This window comes from Acipenser ruthenus, chromosome 3 (assembly GCF_902713425.1).
Source record: "Acipenser ruthenus chromosome 3, fAciRut3.2 maternal haplotype, whole genome shotgun sequence".
NCBI lineage: Eukaryota > Metazoa > Chordata > Actinopteri > Acipenseriformes > Acipenseridae > Acipenser > Acipenser ruthenus.
The window spans coordinates 58332100-58350894 of record NC_081191.1 but is presented as its reverse complement, the minus strand read 5'-3'; the positions used below and the strand labels follow the sequence as shown (position 1 = coordinate 58350894).

The window sequence follows — 18795 nt, the reverse complement described above, 5'->3', positions numbered from 1 at the left end:
GATTATATCTGCTATTTTTGGTCATATTTTACAGGACGCTATGCAAGGTTCCTCTGGAGAATTAGAAGTTTTTTGCCCAGGAAGGATTACAAATAAAAATTATCTCCATTGGGAAGTCTTAGGGGCATCATTTCCTCTTTGTATATATAATGTAGTGAATCAACAGAAACGATGAGGTACCTTCAAAGTTAAAATAAACAATGACCATAACAGCAGTGAAAAAATAAAATCCCCAAAATGTCTTTGCACAGATATTACATCCCAAAATATCCTGGTACCTGCTCAGAATGTTTTGCTTCTGGGTGTTTTGCCATATATGTCCCCTCAATCACAGACCCAACTATGGTCAGTCCTTTCCCTGCCTTCAGCTGTGTGGTAAATGAGAGGAGTCTAGCATGTTTAACATTCTGTTCCGAGTCCAAGTTCAATAACACCATCAGCTGGGGCCTAACAAGAGACAAATCACAAAGCATTTTTGTTTTTAAAAAACAGCTCTTTTCTAATTATTGTGAAAGTGCATATTTGTAGTATACAAATCACAAAAGAACACTGAAAAAGTAAACAGCGGGCTGGGCATTTTAACTTAAAACAATTCTACGAGGAATGCCCACAGGCATACAAAGGTAAGTGTTTTTTTTTGTTTGTTTTAAGTAATTCGTTTATAGAAGGTGGGCTTTTAAATATCAGATATTGACAATCATATTTGAACCTGCCCTGTGCTTCGTTTAGTTCAGTTAACATGCTTAATACAAGGATGTCGTTTTCCATCACATACAGGAAGAACTTACCTCCAGTTCTTTGTGTGAGGAGGGGCTTCCTCCAGCCTGATCAGAGCATAGCGAGCTGCATTGAGAGACAAGCCTCTGATTCCATCACCCCATTCCTTTTCAGCTCTAACATAAGAATATAACAAATGTACATGTTCCATATGGTGAATTTACACACAATGCTATAAACTGAACGTAATCAGATAAAGAACTACAAAATAAAAGGACCAAGCAAGCGATTCACTTTAGGTTTTATATTACACTACATAAATGCAAACTGCTTCTTCGTTTCTTCAGTTAGTTTCTTAATTGGATGGGAGCAATTACATCACTGTAAGATTTCCAGATGATTTTAAATGTGTCACAACAGGCCCTTTCATTTTGTGCATGGTTCTTTAACATGGATCATGTATGTTAGTAACCATGATACCACACACTTCTTACACAGACTGACAGGCAGGAATCACCAGATTCTAATATTTGCAATAATTTGTGCAAAAGAACACTCTAAAAAGTTTCAGCATAACTGGATACGTGTGTCTCTACATAGATGTAAAACCATGGTGATGTGCCTACAAATGGGTGTCTACAATATATGGCAGTAGCCAGGCATATGCATCCCTTGCAAGAGAAAATAAGTGTGATAATGAAACTATTGGTTTTATAAAGAGAATACTGATTTAGATTTTAGATTTAGGTCACAGTTTGTGTGTTTAAAAAAAACTATACCAAAAACAGGCCAAGTAGACAAAAATTGTGGCACTGGCAAAGTCAGATGAAAAATTGTCCGTCTAACTGATTTAGTTGCATCTTAAATTCTACAAATAATCCAGACATATCAAGAGACTCTTTAAAGTACAGAAAGTAAAATCCATTGTTCTTACCCTCTGTATTCAATATATTTGTATATACATCCAGCAATCAACATGGCAACCAAGGCATAGTACCAAGAACAGATGAACATTAAGGCAAGACAAAGGCTCATTCCCAGGAATGAAAGAGTCCTAGTGAGATAAACAAACATATTAATACAGCTCCAATATATAAAAACAAAAATGATAATAAAGATTAATGTCCATGCAAAACATAATGGAATTTAGACAGATATTTGGACAAAGATAAAACCTTCCATGAGTATGACACTTATTTAAAGTAATGTCCACAACATTAGGTTATTATCATAACACTGGTTCCCTGAAATAGAAATGTAACCATTACCTCATGGGTATTTATCCTAAAAACCCTGATAACCTGAATAAGATATATCAAAGCTGCACGTCAGAGCCTGTGATGCAGTCATGCCCGCTCCCGAGGGCATAACTGGACTGCAGACACAGACATCATCATCATTTTTCCTTCAAAATTGCTGCAATCACGGATGCAGCGACCTTGAAGGTTAATGGTTACATTTCTATATCATGGAACCACGGTTATGATAATAACTAACGATCCCTATCAAGTACGAAATGTAATCATTACCTAATGGATAGAAATACCAAAGCTGTTGCAAGGCAATATTGCAGACCAACTGGAATGCCACAAGGCTAGGTCAAGGCCACCTTGCACTTCACCACGAGGAACCCCAGTACAAGTACCTAGGGCTAACAATTGAGGGAGAAACTCACCTCTATGTCTATTTGTAAGGGTTGACCCGGAAGTCTCCCTTAATACCCGTTCCAAAGCCAGGTCCACAACCTAAGTCTGTAGAACCTAGTGAAGGTATGGGTAGTAACCCTGTGACTCCCCACCCCTGTATATATTATGTATTATTATGTATTTTATTATGTATTATGTTTTGAAGGACGGGCAAAAACTTGTTTGCCATTATTCGTTATTGTTTTTAAATACCTCGTGAGAATGCGTACTGTTGGCTAGTAATTATTGAATTGGCTGACAATCGCACATATTTATTAAACTCGTGCAGATTATGGCCGAGGGGTTAATTAGATAATTAATAGCCAGTTAGTCCCTCGGCAATAATATAAAAGACCTGCAGCTTTGGCTGCACGGTGTGGGTTATCCAGAGGAGGAAAGAGACAAGTAAGAATCGATACTGCTGTTGTTGTGAATTCATTTCCCTATCTGACGTCACCACCAGCCATCTATGTCACAAACCCACACCGATGCATTGAAAATGTCATTGACAGATGCACCCTGGAATAAAACCCACGAAGTTGCCATGCCCCTGAAGGAATTGGTAGTGAGCTTTCTGGAGGGGGCAAGTTGGCCAGCTCATAGGCAGTTCTGCATGTGTCTGCTATCCATTTGGACAGCCTCTGCCTAGACTGAACTTGACCATGGGACTGTCCCAGAGCAGACAACACATTGTCCGGACTGTCTCCAACTTTTTGTACTGTCAACATAGCACGCCAGGGCCCGTATTGGGAAGTGCGTCTGGAACTGAGCTCCCTGTCAGACTGGAAGGAGGTGGAAAGAAGCCTCCAAATCCACAGACTGGTTGACATGGAATGCCGAGATAGTGTTTGGCAAAAGGCAGGATTGGTATGGAGCGTAACGCTTGTCCTGGCCTCTGTAAAAATCAAGCAGGTTCTCACTAAGGAGAAACCCTGCATGTCTCGCTCACTCACTTTGCGAAGGTGATAGCAAGCAAACAGTCGCTTGAGCGATAACATTTGAGCTAAGCTGAATGCGTGGGCTCAGATGGAGGCTTCAAGAGTGCATTGAGCACCACGTTTAACCTCTAGCGAGGATTATAGGCCAAACCACTTTCAACACGTTTTGCCCCACCAGGAAGCTGAGCTCCTGGGGAGACCGAGTCAATTTTACATGGCAAGCCGATTGGCTGCCAGATAGACCTTTAATGTAGAGGGAAATTCCTCCACCAAAACTGCAGTATTACTGCCATAGGACAAGTTGTGGGGTCGAACCCACGAGGTAGACACCACGTCTCCAAGACACTCCACTTTTACCTGTACTGGGAATGTGTGGACACTGCTGTGGCATTTTGCAAGGTGTCAAAAACCCTATCTGAAAGACCCATATGGCTCAATGCAGCCATTCATACCCAGAGCTACAGGCTTGATGGGTCAGAATGCCATAAGGTCCCACGTGCCTGGGTTCTCGTGTGCCCAGAGTAAAGCTTACAGTCACGCGATGGAGACTGGGCGACCTGAGGCCGCCTTTGTGGTTGACGTAAGCCACCACTGTTGTGTTGTCAGTGAGTAGCCGGTCTGAACGGCAGATGTCTGTGGTGCAAGTAGTAATTACTATAAGCCGTAACAATAAATCGCATTCATTAGTGTAATTACACAAGCGAATAAGCAGATATAAGTAACTTGATACTTATCTGTTCATAGATCTTCCCACTCACGTTCGGATGAAAGGAACAATGATGACAATGTCTGTTTCTGCAGTCCAGTTATGCCCTCGGGGGCGGGCAGGACTGTGTCAGAGGCTCTGATGCGCAGCTTTGATATATCTTATTCAGGTTATCAGGGTCTTTGAGGTAATGGTTACATTTCATACTTGATAGGGAACCATGTTTCATCACAAATGTTTCATCACCAAAGTGGTAAGCTCAGGTTGGACTAATATTTTTAGGAAAGTGCTCTGTTAAAATTGCAAAGTACAGGAAGGAGTAAAAACACTGAAGTACACAAATGTACAGTCTGTTGTCTCACCAGTGGTAGAATTTGAAGCGGGGTCTCCAGTTAGGTGTACAAAGCAGTGTTTGTACAGCACAAGCCAGGTTTACAAACATGTAGCACATCAAGAAGAACCTGTAAACATAAACATTGTGCATACCTATGAGTCAAGGCAATAAGTCACTCAAATTCATCCAGTGATTAAATCCGTTTGGTCTATTTCACTGATCAACACTGGAAATCAAGTTAAAAAAATATACTTATCATAACATTGGTATAAATTTAAAATTACCACTGTTAGGTGAATAAAAAATGTGTGTGTGTGTGTGTGTGTGTGTGTGTGTGTGTGTGTGTGTGTGTGTGTGTGTGTATATATATATACACACACAGTCAATTCTCGTTAATACAAATTTCAGGGGACCAGCAGAAAAAGAAAGAATCAAGAATCTAAAATAAAATGCATACTGTCAGTTTTTATTACAGTAGTTACAGTAACCCTAAAATCAAATGTAAATTCCAGAACAATGAAAGGTATTATAAAATGTAAAAGTACTGTGTGTTTTATTGACAATATGCCTGGAAGTACATTGCAAAAGAACTGCAGTTGAAACCTGCATGTCCCATTCTGCTATTATTATGAAACCACAAAAGCAAGGCATCCTCAACATCAGGGTATTGAGCAAATCAGAAATACTGACGACTTGCATCCACAGTTTGCTGTTCATAAGCCTGTATTATTGTACCGTTTTATAAAAATGGTTGTGTTTGTGGGAATGTTGAAATCTATAGCAGAATATTTCTTTTTCTTGGATGATGGTGCATTATCCATCACATTCAATAGCTTGTTGTTGGTGCATATACTTGGATGACCTGAAGTTCATGCTTCCTTGAAACTTTCACTGTCAGTCTTGCGGACCTCTTTGATGTGCTGTCAGTTTCTACTATGTTATTCTTAATTCTCTTGTGAACAATTAATTCCACGCCTCGTGTTTGTCCATCTGTAGTGCCTCGGTAGAAAAGAAGATGTCCACTCGAGTTCTAGCAGTCCGTCTTTTTGCCATACTTCGCTTAGTCCTACAATGTACCACTTCATTCTTCAAAGTTCTTCTTCCAACTCTTGAAGTCTTGCTTCACCTGAAAGAGATCTGCAGTTGTACGTGGCCAGGGTCAGTGTTCTGTGGCAGCCTAAAATCGTAACCCGGTGATTCTTAGCACCCTCTGCCTTCATGCCTAACCGGCCGCTGCCTTGGTCGTCGGCAATCCAGCCTCCAGGAACGAGGGCAATGTTTTTGTATGTGCTTTCATCATGAGGGGGTTGGCTATTATTATTATTATTATTTATTTCTTAGCAGACGCCCTTATTCAGGGTGACTTACAATTGTTACAAGATATCACATTATTTTTACATACAATTACCCATTTATACAGTTGGGTTTTTACTGGAGCAATCTAGGTAAAGTACCGTGCTCAAGGGTACAACAGCAGTGTCCCCAACCGGGGATTGAACCCACGACCCTCCGGTCAAGAGTCCAGAGCCCTAACCACTACTCCACACTGCTGCCCTTTAAATCTACTGTTTAACCGCGATCCACCAAGAAGATGTACAGGGAGGACAGAACAGTAAGTGAATCCACTGCTTTGGAGAAGTTGTGGATAAGGGCCATTGAGAAGACAGAGTCCACAAGCTTGCCCATCATCAAGGAAGTCTTTCAGATTTACAACATTCTACCACACAATGTTTTTGAAAATTTGACCTTGATTGACCTGGTTGATATTGTAATTTAGAGAACTTACCTCAGGGTGCTGTGTTTAAGTATAATCAAGTATATAACGGTACTTAAAAATAGTGCTCACATCACCCTTTGGAAACCGTATCTGTATTGTGAATCATTTGACATTGCAACTGTTGAATACAAATGCCTCTTAATTCTATTAATGTTTAAAGGGGGGTAATATTATGTTCTCCAGTAATGAAACCTGATAAATACAAATAAATAATAAAACAAGAGCCAATCTATTTTAATGTACAGAGGAGGTCTTCAATTACATCATTATTAAAAAAATATATAACACATAAATTAAATAGCAAAACAATTCTTTTTTTTTTTAACAATGAGCTGTTAAAACTGCTTTGGTCTAAAATTTAATATTTTAGACCAAATATTTTTTAAATATTTAAAAAAAACATGCTGAATATATATATATATATATATATATATATATATATATATATATATATATATATATATATATAGTATTGGATATTATAATGGCATTTTAAAGAAGAAATGTTCATTTTTAATACCAGTTAGTCTTTAACTCAATGTGAGAAACCGGTCAGTCACTTTAGAAATAATAAAAGTACAAATTATTGACCAATATTGACATTTTGAGCTCACTGGAATAAGATAACCGTGTTTTTTGGCCAGTTGATGAGTGCCCCTTCCACTTTGGCCGAGTATGTTACTCAAGCTTTTACAGCATAGTTCAATCAGCCAGAGTCAGGGGACCCCGCTGTACTTCGTCTTGAGAACCCATTGTCATAGGGGCGCGGGAGTTAGGGTTTCCCCGTGGATTCTATGTTAAGCTGAAATCTTTGCCCTTTAATAACTTTTGAGTCGTTTGACGGATTTGCCTGAAATTCGGTATGCACTGTCCCCTAGGTCCCCTGGATCTCTTGATGTAGCGTTCCAGTTGCTTGTGTGTTTTTGTGACATAGTGAAAAAAACGCAAATCATTGCTACTTTTTGCAATGTTGTCCCTTGCCCTGCGCCAAGATGATTTGGAAATTTAAACTGACATTATTTTGTGGTAGAACACACTAGGGTTACTGAGTATACCTGCATTTGTAAAAATCTTAATCCGTTCAAAGGTAATTCACATTTTCTTCCCCCATTGTTTTCAATGGGATTTCTACTTTTTGGATAGATGTCTGATATGAAAAAAGAATGTGGGCATCACAAAAAAATACTTTTTGTCGTCAGACCTCGTCAGGCTGCCATCTTGTTTTCTGTCCAGCTGGGATGCAGACAGACACAACAGTGGATCAGTTGCACTCGTTTAGACACCCGATGGTCTGCCATGTGTCTTTTAAAAAAATATATATTATAAAATGTTAAGAAATATAGATTTCAAATTATTTTTACGTGAGACCACTCCTTTTTTCACAATCTTTTTTTGCGAGTGCGAAAAAAGAATTGGACCTTACGAAAAAGGTACTGGGACTTAGTTTATCTTTCAATTCTTTTTTCGTGCGTGCGAAAAAATAAAATTCTCATCAAAAAGGATTTTAGAGCTTTCCTAACACTACACTACACTATACTACAATATACTACACTACAGCACACTACATTACACTACAACACTGTAGCGGTGGGGCAACTGCAACGAACATGGACTGGGGAAGGGGTATATATATATATAGAAAGTCTACACCCCCTTTCAAAATGTTCACCTTTTGTTGCCTTATAGCCTGGAATTAAAATGCATTAAAATAGCTTTTTTTTTCATTTATCTGCACATCCTACCCCACAACTTCCAAGTGAAAAAAATCTAGAAATTTGTAGAAAATTAATTTTAAATAAAAACTGAAATAGCTTGGTTGGATAAGTGTCCACCCCCCTTGTAATAGCAATCCTAAATTAGCTCAGGTGTAACCAATCGCCTTCAAAATTACACACCAAGTTAATGGCTTCCACCTGTGTTAAATTGTAGTCATTCACATGATTTCAGGATAAATTCAGCAGTTCCTGTAGGTTCCCTCTGCTGGGTAGTGCATTTCAAAGCAAAGACTCAACCATAAGCACCAAGGCCGCTTTCAAAAGAACTCCAGGACAAAGTTGTTGAAAGGCACAGATCAGGGGATGGGTATAAAAAAATATCAGTGGCCTTGAATATCCCTTGGAGCATGGTCAAGACGATTATTAAGAAGTGGAAGGTGTATGGCACCACCAAGACCCTGCCTAGATCAGGCCGTCCCTCCAAACTGGATGACCGAGCAAGAAGGACACTGATCAGAGAGGCTACCAAGAGGCCAATGGCAACTTTGCAAGAGCTACAGGCTTTTATGGCCAAGACTGGTCAAAGTGTGCAAGTGACAACAATATCCCAAGCACTCCACAAATCTGGCTTGTATGGTAGGGTGGCAAGAAGGAAGCCATTACTCAAGAAAGCCCACCTTGAATCCAGTATGCAAAAAGACACTCAGAAGATTCTGTAGATTCTGCAGCAATGTGGCAAAAAGTTTTGTGGTCTGACGAAACTAAAATTGAACTTTTTGGCCTAAATGCAAAGCATTATGTTTGGCGCAAACCCAACACAGCGCATCACCCAAAGAACACCATCCCTACTGTGAAGCATGGTGGTGGTAGCATCATGTTATGGGGATGTTTCTCATCGGCAGGGACTGGGGCACTTGTCAGGATAGAATGGAAAATAAATGGAGCAAAGTACAGAGAAGTCCTTGAGGAAAACCTGCTGCCCTCTGCAAGAAAGCTGAAACTGGGACGGAAGTTCACCTTTCAGCATGACAACGACCCGAAGCACAAAGCCAAAGCTACACTGGAGTGGCTAAGGAACAAAAAGGTAAATGTCCTTGAGTGGCCCGGTCAGAGCCCCAACCTAAATCCATTCGTTTGTGGCATGACTTGAAGATTGCTGTCCATCAATGCTTCCCAAGGAACTTGACAGAGCTTGAACAGTTTTGTAAAGAAGAATGGTCAAATATTGCCAAATCTAGGTGTGCAAAATTGGTAGAGACCTATCCCAACAGACTCACAGCTGTAATTGCTGCCAAAGGTGCTTCCACCAAGTATTAACTCAGGGGGGTGGAGACTTATCCAATTATCTTTCGGTTTTGTATTTTTAATATATAATTTTTTTCTCAATAAAAACTTCTTTCCCCTTAACAGTGTGGAGTATGGTGTGTAGATAAGTGGAAAAAAATGTCGACTTTCTATAGGCACTGTGTGTATATATATATATATATATATATATATATATATATATATATATATATATACAGCTCTGGAAAAAATTAAGAGACCACTGCAAAATTATCAGTTTTTCTGGTTTTACTATTTATAGGTATGTGTTTGGGTAAAATGAACATTTTTGTTTTATTCTATAAACTACTGACAACATTTCTCCCAAATTCCAAATAAAAATATTGTCATTTAGAGCATTTATTTGCAGAAAATGACAACTGGTCAAAATAACAAAAAAGATGCAGTGTTGTCAGACCTCGAATAATGCAAAGAAAATAAGTTCATATTCATTTTTAAACAACACAATACTAATGTTTTAACTTAGGAAGAGTTCAGAAATCAATATTTGGTGGAATAACCCTGATTTTCAAGCACAGCTTTCATGTGTCTTGGCATGCTCTCCACCAGTCTTTCACATTGATATTGGGTGACTTTATGCCACTCCTGGCGCAAAAATTCAAGCAGCTCGACTTTGTTTGATGGCTTGTGACCATCCCTCTTCCTCTTGATCACATTCCAGTGGTTTTCAATGGGGTTCAGGTCTGGAGATTGGGCTGGCCATGACAGGGTCTTGATCTGGTGGTGCTCCATCCACACCTTGATTGACCTGGCTGTGTGGCATGGAGCATTGTCCTGCTGGAAAAACCAATCCTCAGAGTTGGGGGAACATTGTCAGAGCAGAAGGAAGCAAGTTTTCTTCCAGGACAACCTTGTACTTGGCTTGATTCATGCGTCCTTCACAAAAACAAATCTGCCCGATTCCAGCCTTGCTGAAGCACCCCCAGATGAGTCCAATTTTCAGCTTTGCCCAACACCTGGTCGTCTAATGTTTAGACGGAGACCTGGAGAGGCCTACAAGCCACAGTGTCTCGCACCCACTGTGAAATGTGGTGGAGGATCGGTGATGATCTGGGGGTTTTTCAGCAAGGCAATGTGAAAGACTGGTGGAGAGCATGCCAAGACACATGAAAGCTGTGCTTGAAAATCAGGGTTATTCCACCAAATATTGATTTCTGAACTCTTCCTAAGTTAAAACATTAGTATTGTGTTGTTTAAAAATGAATATGAACTTATTTTCTTTGTATTATTCGAGGTCTGACAACACTGCATCTTTTTTCTTATTTTGACCAGTTGTCATTTTCTGCAAATAAATGCTCTAAATGACAATATTTTTATTTGGAATTTGGGAGAAATGTTGTCAGTAGTTTATAGAATAAAACAAAAATGTTCATTTTACCCAAACACATACCTATAAATAGTAAAACCAGAAAAACTGATAATTTTGCAGTGGTCTCTTAATTTTTTCCAGAGCTGTATATATATTGTGACAGGATGGTCGAGGTGGTGTAAATTATTACAATGTCCACAACTGTAATTGCTGTACATCAGCTGCTGGCATATTTATTTTGTTAGAAGGTGAAGGTAACAGAAAGAAAACAACTCAAATCTTCACTACCAACCAGTGGTAGCCTTTAACATGTCTGTGTGGAAATTTATCACCGCCAGTCTGACACCATTACCTCCACCAGAGTATCCTTACCTACAATGGTAGTTCTGTAAGACTCTGGTGTACCATACCCTTTATTATTCAACTCACACAGACCACTATTTACACTATATACATTCGGCAGTGAATACCTGACATGCACTTGGTTGGTTTGCTCTTGAGTGGGGTTTTGCAGTCTCTTTGCAACTACTCTGTTGCTTTGTTTAAAACGTAGGTTTTAGTAAGTAATTCTTTGCTTCACTTACTGTCTTCCAAGGAAACCTTTATTCCATTCTGGTTCCCTTGTTCTGGTTACTCCTGCGCTGAGCACATGGCCAGTCAGCTTTTCAAACAGACTTTGGTTTAACTGGACTTAGAGACTAGACTCCAAACTCAAAGGTCCAGGCTTTGCTTTATGTTCAAAAAGACACTTTTTGACCAAACACAAATTTCCTTTTGTTTAAACTCTTGTCTGCAAACCCCCTCTCACTCTTCACTAACTCCAACCACTTCTCCCCCGTGCAAATCTGAATCTGAATGCTGTTTTTTTGTTTGTTTTTTTTTGACTGACTGCTGCGTGTATTAAATACTTTTGAGAGCTTTGTGGATGACAAATGCACTGTATTTATTTTGAAAGGGATTACAGTACCTGTACATGAGAAGATATAAGATGTGTAAATATAATTTTAATTTTAGACCTGCAATATAACATTTAAACATGCATTCTGTAGTCTAGCGCCAACACTCCAATTTTATAAAAAGATTTATTAATCTGAATAAGGACTTTTGACACGAGCGATATTCCATGCCATACAAAACTCGCTTGAGTCGTTACATCAGCTTCTTTACTGAACGCTGAAAGAAGCGCCGGCTGACTGCTGAGACGTGCTTTTAAAGAGACCAGCTTGTTTCTCCTCAAGTCTGATCCAGGAGGATATTCAGATGAACATTTGTTGTGATTTGTTTCATAATGATGTTTGAGGTTGCTTGCCTTGTACAGACTACAGTGTTGCAGATGAGACACAGAGGTTTACCACTGTTTTCAGTGAAAGCAAACTTCCTCCCATTCTGGCTTAATGCCTCATACTTTTGTTTATTGCCCATGGAGGGTTTACTCAATGCCATTGTCTCCACAAAACGAACAAGCACTTAATTCAAAATTATGAAATTGACTTTCAACTGCCCATCCGGCTTTCACTTGAGGTGATCGAAATACGCATGTGCCAGCGAGCGGTGTCAAAAGTCATCAAGGGACGACATTATTATTATTTGTTTACTTATTATTTGTTTATTTAGCAGACGCCTTTATCCAAGGTGACTTACAGAGACTAGGGTGTGTGAACTATGCATCAGCTGCAGAGTCACTTACAACTACGTCTCACCCGAAAGACGGAGCACAAGGAGGTTAAGTGACTTGCTCAGGGTCACACAATGAGTCAGTGGCTGAGGTGAGATTTGAACCGGGGACCTCCTGGTTACAAGCCCTTTTCTTTAACCACTGGACCACACAGCCTCCTATAACATGTCCTTGCAGTGAACATGCAGGCTCAAAGAAACAGAAGCACGGGGAAGAGAAGAGAATAATTAACACAAATGAATACAGAGAACAAAAATAACTTGTTGTGTTTATTTTTACTTTCTTTTCGTTTTTGTTTATTATTCTTTCTACAGTTCATTCAAGCCACAAAGTGTGCGTCACCCTAGCATTTCACCGGGAGCTGCACTTGAACTGCCCGGGAGCTGTGGTTTGGCCACCTCTGACATATTGTATACAGCCCATGCAGCACCTTTTAGGCTCTCAGTTGAATTAGGAAACATTTTCTTACTTACTGTTTAGAGAGTCAGTGTATACTTACATTGAGAGAATGGGTGCTACACTGTCAAGAGATGCTATCAGAATTCCTATTTCACATATGCCTGCAGTGAGCAGCAAAGCCCAGGTCGGTTCTCCATTTGCTTTACCGTGACCAAACACCTAAATATGAGGAGCAGAAAATAGTTAATATTCTTCATGCAGATTTATAATGCATTTTTAATCCAGCTCCTTCATTCGAGCCACATATTAGGAATGTTATTAAGGTGTCTTTTTCATTTAGGAAATATAGCCATACTCCAGGTGCCTGCAGGCGGCCTGTACACAGTTCAGAATTGTGTGGTCCTCCAGCGCTGTAAGTTCTGGATGTGGCTGCACAACGGGCTTGCAGAGTGAAAAAAAGTGGATGGCTGACGGCACTCGTTTCGGAGCTCGTCTTTGTCTCTCCCGATTCGGGGTTTGCAGCTGTGAGCCACGTTGAACAATAATTGGACATTTCAAAATTGGAAGACAATTGGAAAAATTAATACAAATAATTGTTCAAGAAATACAGCCATACTAAGATGCTCTCTTTCTCTGCCGCATGCTGAGAGACTGATGCATGCTTTTATAACATTTAGGGTTGATTATTGAAATGATCTTGTCTCTGGTATTTCAGGTTGTGATATATCTCGATTACAGCTTGTGCAAAATGCTACTGCCAGAGTTTTAACAAGAACGCATTACCCCTGTGTTAGCAGCCTTACATTGGGTTCCTTTGACTTATAAAACTTTAAATGGCCTTGCTCCCCTATATCTAAAAGATTTCCTGACCCAATATGTCACAAGATGGTTTGCCTAGTATTCCACAGACACAGAGATGCTTTTAAAGTAAGATTAAAAACACACTTATATAATTTAGCATATATATTTTAAAGGGAGAATTTATCATCCTATTTTATACTATTTCTTTTTTTATAAATGATGTACCTTTTGCCACTGCTTAAAAACACAATTTTGATGTATGTAATTTAAAGAGGTAGTTTATCATGTTTTTAATATCTGTAAAGCGCTATACAAGAATATAAAGATTGATTGATTGACTGAAACTGGGAAAAAATGATTCCATCACTTTTTTCTTACTTGTAGAAAAGGCACTATTCCGTCTCTCGCAATGGCCTGCAGCAGACGAGGTGCTCCTGTAAGACTCTGCAGACCAGCTCCGCACGTGGAGAATAAAGAGCCAATGACAATCACCCATGGGGAGGGCCAAGATAAAATACCAATCACCAGATTCCCATTCACTGCCTCCCCAAACCTTTCAGAAAAAAACAATAACAATTTCATTCTTAAACAACAATATTATATGTCAAAGTAGTGTCCAAGGGTATATATGTCAAGCTGGTTTAGTAGAGAAACAGAAGGAATTGTAACCCTTTTCAGCATTTTCCTTCTACTTTGTCTTATGCCCTGGCTCTTGATATGGAACAGGTTTGGTGTTCTCAGCATCTTTTAATTTTGTGAGGATTAGCCCTGTGGGAATTGCAGGTTACCAGAGGGGGGGCACAAGGAGGAATACGTTTCTTGTAGTTTATCATATCTGCAATTCATACTTAACGTAATACTTTTATTGGTTTACATTATGTAAAGTCTTAACAGAACAATAACAGTAGCAAACAAGTAGAGGTGTGATGGAACTCTTATTTTCTGACTGATTACCTTTAAGACATGTGAAGTTGTTAGGTATTAATTATATGGAATAAAATGTTTATTATCATAACCCTGGTTCCTTGAAATAGAAATGTAACCATTACCGTATAGGTATTTACCTCCTAAAGACCCCGAAACCTGAATAAGATATATCAAAGGTCCTCATAGAGCCTGTGACACAGTCATGGTCTGCCCCAGACGCACTGCGGTCACAGACCTCAGTGTCATTTTTCCTTCAAATCTGCTGCCATCACGGACGCAGCGACCTTGAAGGTTAATGGTTACATTTCTATTTCAGGGAACCAGAGTTATGATAATAACCTAACGTTCCCTATCAAGTATGAAATGTAACCATTACTGTATGGGTAAGTGTACCAAAGCCGTCACAAGGGCAATATTGCAGAACGATTTGTGCGTTACCATACGGAACCCTAGTAACAAGTAACTGGGGCTAAAATATTGAGGGAGAAACTCACCTCTATGCCTGTGTTGTAAGGGTCGACTGAGAAGCCACCCTTAACATTCTAGTTCCAAAACCAGGGTTTTGAGGATCCACAACATTAAGTCTGTAGAACCTAGTAAAGGTATGGGGAGTAGCCCACACCACTTCATTGCAAATGTCCTTGACAGATGCACCCTGGAATAAAGCCCACAAAGTTGCCATGCCCCTGGTGAAATAGGCAGTGAGCTTTTCTGGAGGGGGAAAGTTGGCTCGCTCAGAGGCAGTCCTGGCTTGGACAGCAGCTGCCTTGACAGGGCTTGACCATGAAACTTAGCCCCATAGTAGACAAAAAAAAATTCGGACTGCCTCCAACTTTTCGTCATGCTAATGTAGTATGCCAGGGCCTGAACTGGGCAGAGCACATGGAGCTGTTGCTCTCTATCAGACTGGAAAGGAGGTGGATGGAAAGCCTCCAATTCCACAGACTGGTTGGCACGAAATGCCAAAGTAGTCTTTGGGAAAAAGGAAGGATTGGTATGGCGCATAACCTTTGTCCTGGCCTCTGTAAAAATTAAGTAAGCTTTCTCAATAGAAAATGTCTGCATCTCACTCACCCACTCTGCGGAGGTGATAGCGAGCAAGAAAGACGCTTTGAGCGATAAATATCTCAGCTGATTGCATTGGCTCAAATGGAGGCTTCATTACTGCATTAAGCACCACGTTTAACCTCCAGCGAGAAATAATATCCTTCATAGGTGGCGGAAGCCGATGAGCCCTTTCAAAAATTGTCCCGCTAGGAAGTAAGCTCCTGGGGAGACTGAGTCCATTTTGACCTGGCAAGCCGAAATGGCTGCCAGATAGATATTTAACGTGGAGGGGGACTGTGGAAAGGTGGTTAATTCACTGACACAGGAGACAGAAAACTGTAGTGCTAAACACCACTTGGGTGCACGATGTATTATTGTCCACAAGGCGGCACTGCTATCCTGTACGAAACAATAATCAAAACACAAGGCACAAAGAAAAAGAGAAAATAAATCACTATTATTTTCCCGCACGGCCTGAGACTCCGACCTACACTCCACAGTTCCCTCAACTGCGTAGTTTAAAAATATACTTTCGGGGGTCTGCCCAAGGTTTCCCCACTACTGCTATATTTATTTTCTTATCTTGTTTTGTGTTTTTTTGTTTGTGGGTGGTCTCCGTTCATTTCTCCATTTGGCCTCAAAGCTTCCACTGGCTCATTTACGTCCTATCGGGGAAGATCTGAGGGAACAACAGAGTGTTATTTTATAGGGCCAGCAATCCCCCAAGGCCCGCCTCTCAGCCACTCAGAGAGAGGGAAAGTTAACACACCCTCTTCCCCTCCTCTCCATGTCACTGCCATGACTGACAGGCGGATCTCTGAGGCTGCTACCCTCTTCCTGAAGCACTATGCATGCGTCAGACAGTCAGCACAGATCTCCCCTGTTACAGGGATGTTGTCATAAAGGTCCTGCAAAATTCTCAGTATAACTGCCATGGGACAGGTCGTGGGGTTGAACCCACGAGGCAGACACCACACCTGAAAAACATCAACTGCAGGGTCGATGGGTCGGGATGCGATAAGGTCCCTCGTGCCTGACTGAGCACAGCTGGCCACTCAGGAGCTGCATCAGGGTTGAAAACCAGAGTACTAGTGGCCAATAAGGGGTTACCTTGGCCCGGTCCTGTCTGATTTTCTCTAGCCACAGCAGGAGCAGTGCCTTGGCCAGTGAAAGATGGTTCTCATGTGCCCAGAGCAAAAGCTTGCGAGCCGCACGATGGAGACTGGGAGCCCTGCCCGCCCTGGCGGTTGATGTAAGCCACCACTGTTGTGTTGTCTGTACGGACAAGCACGTCTCCCTTGAACCTCCTGCAAAAAATTCTGCAAGGACAGGTAAACTGCCTGTATCTCTAAAACATTGATGTGGAGACCCTGCCCAGGGGGGTTCCACACACCTTGCGCACCCCTGCCATTCCACACAGCGCCCCAGCCCATGCTGGACGCGTCCGTGGTGACGACCTCTCTTCTGGTGACACTGTCCAGCGGTGTGCTGAGGCATAGATGGGCAGGCTGTTTCCACAAAAACAGCACCTTTAGACAGTGACAAGACACTGTCAATAGGCAGCCGTGGTTCAATGGAGGTTAAAAAATCCTGCTGTTGAACCAGGCCTGCAAAGGGCGCATGCACAGGAGACCCAATGAAAGGGTCTGAAAAGCTGCTGCTATCAAGCCCAGAAGTCTCTGGAACATCACTACCGTTTACAGCTCTTGAGCTGAAAGAGCTGTAAACAGGCAGCTATTCTCTGCATTCTGTCGTCTAGGGAGCCAGTTTGCACCTGGAGGTGGTCCCTTAGGAAGCTCCTTCGTGGATTCCCGTGCACGGTGACAGCGCTGCAGCAACTAGTCCACTGCGGGACCAAACGTATGCCCTGGTGTAATCAGAGCGTCTAACAGCGGTGCCTTCCGCGTCAGGCATGCATGCCTGGGAAAGCCAAAGTTGCCTACGTGCAGCTAACAGCACAGCCAAGTTTCTACCCACAGCCTGCCCGTTGAGTTTAGACACACGGTGCAGGTTCTTGTTAACCAAGCACAGCTCATCCAACTGTTGTGGTGAGGGCCTGTGGACCTCAGCAAATTGTACTGGTAGGCTACCAGGATGCTATTATAATTGCCCAGCCTTGCGGCGAATGCACTAGCTGAATAGGCACGCTTGAGGATCACCTCAGAGACCTGGCACTGCTTGTTGGGGCAGGTAGCATACTTGGACAGAAGCACTAAATTAGGCTAGTCCAGCAGCTGCTGTAACTACACATGTGCCGTGGCACCACGTTACAGTCAGGCCTGCGCTTAGTCTCTGTAAAAACAGAAAAAACACAACGAGAACACTTTTCTCAACAAAATACAGTAATTTAAAAATTACATAAATAACATAAAATGTCTCGTAAATTTTAGCCAAAGCCAATACGAGAAATAAATAACTCCCATCTGAAGCTATTGCAGCCTGGGGGGAGAGCACAAAGTCAGCCGACTTATGTTGCTTGATCCCTGGAAAGGAGTGACTCAAACCGCTGGCTTCACAAGGGGCACAAGGCCGCAGTGGGACGTAACAGCCAACACACTGAAGTGCACAAATATGCGTAATTAATAAAACTAATAAAGCAATTATTTTTAATATCACATATAGTTTGTGTAAAATCACAATAAATGAGAAATACATAGCAGAAAAAGTAACAAGTATTTATTTGAACTAGCTCTCCTGTCAGGTCAGTTCTTGAAAGTTAAAACTGGCATTGACCGCAGTGCTTTTGTGCCCTCGGGGGCGGGCCATGACTGCATCACAGGCTGTATGATATATCTTATTCAGGTTTCGGGTCTTTAAGGGGTAAATATCCATATGATAATGATTACATTTCGTACTTAACAGAGAACATGTCACTTACTCAACACAAAACAATGCGTCCCTGAGTTTCCCTTGTTTAGGCAATTATTATCAATCAATAAATATCTGGTGTTATTTAGTACAGAGCTTAATGCTTTTTTATATTTCTTTCATCCTTTTGATATGAAATGTATTTTTTCACTTTCCTTAATACCCTGAGAAATGTGTAATCTCTGCATTGAATTGTGAGCTTCTTCTTCTGGGCAAGGTGTAAATCAATAATTAAACTCAAAGAAATAGCTTGTGTTAGCTTTAACAGACAGTCACGTTTACATGACGAATCAGCTTAATTTCCTAGTTTTGCAACATATTTTCATTTTCAGTTTACAGCCTTTGTATTGCAGTACAGCAGTAAAAAAGTCAGTGCGGAAGTTAATTGTGATTGATTAGTACTCACTGTAAGGGTGTGGGAAGGGCAGCTTTTCTTGTTTTGAAATCAACACATTAATAAATAGGTGTTTTTTATTTATTTCACACCTGCCTATACCTTTTTAAATACTTCTTAAAGGTAATTACTTGGAAAACCAGCACACGCCTAGATAAA

The 18795-nt window shown here is 40.9% G+C and overlaps 1 protein-coding gene across 6 annotated transcripts in view; it reads right to left on the bottom strand.

Moving 5' to 3' along the window:
• The window catches only part of LOC117394700 (solute carrier family 12 member 7-like), a 128044-nt gene that overhangs the window by 23092 nt on the left and 86157 nt on the right, over positions 1 to 18795 (bottom strand). For all 6 annotated transcript variants that reach the window (XM_033993180.3, XM_059014333.1, XM_059014344.1 and 3 more), the window contains exons 12-17: positions 13779 to 13953; positions 12700 to 12818; positions 4409 to 4507; positions 1652 to 1771; positions 789 to 893; positions 279 to 447 (exon numbers count right to left, since the gene is read on the bottom strand). In XM_033993180.3, the coding sequence (XP_033849071.1) occupies positions 279 to 447; positions 789 to 893; positions 1652 to 1771; positions 4409 to 4507; positions 12700 to 12818; positions 13779 to 13953 (787 nt within the window). The remainder of the gene's footprint in view (positions 1 to 278; positions 448 to 788; positions 894 to 1651; positions 1772 to 4408; positions 4508 to 12699; positions 12819 to 13778; positions 13954 to 18795) is intronic.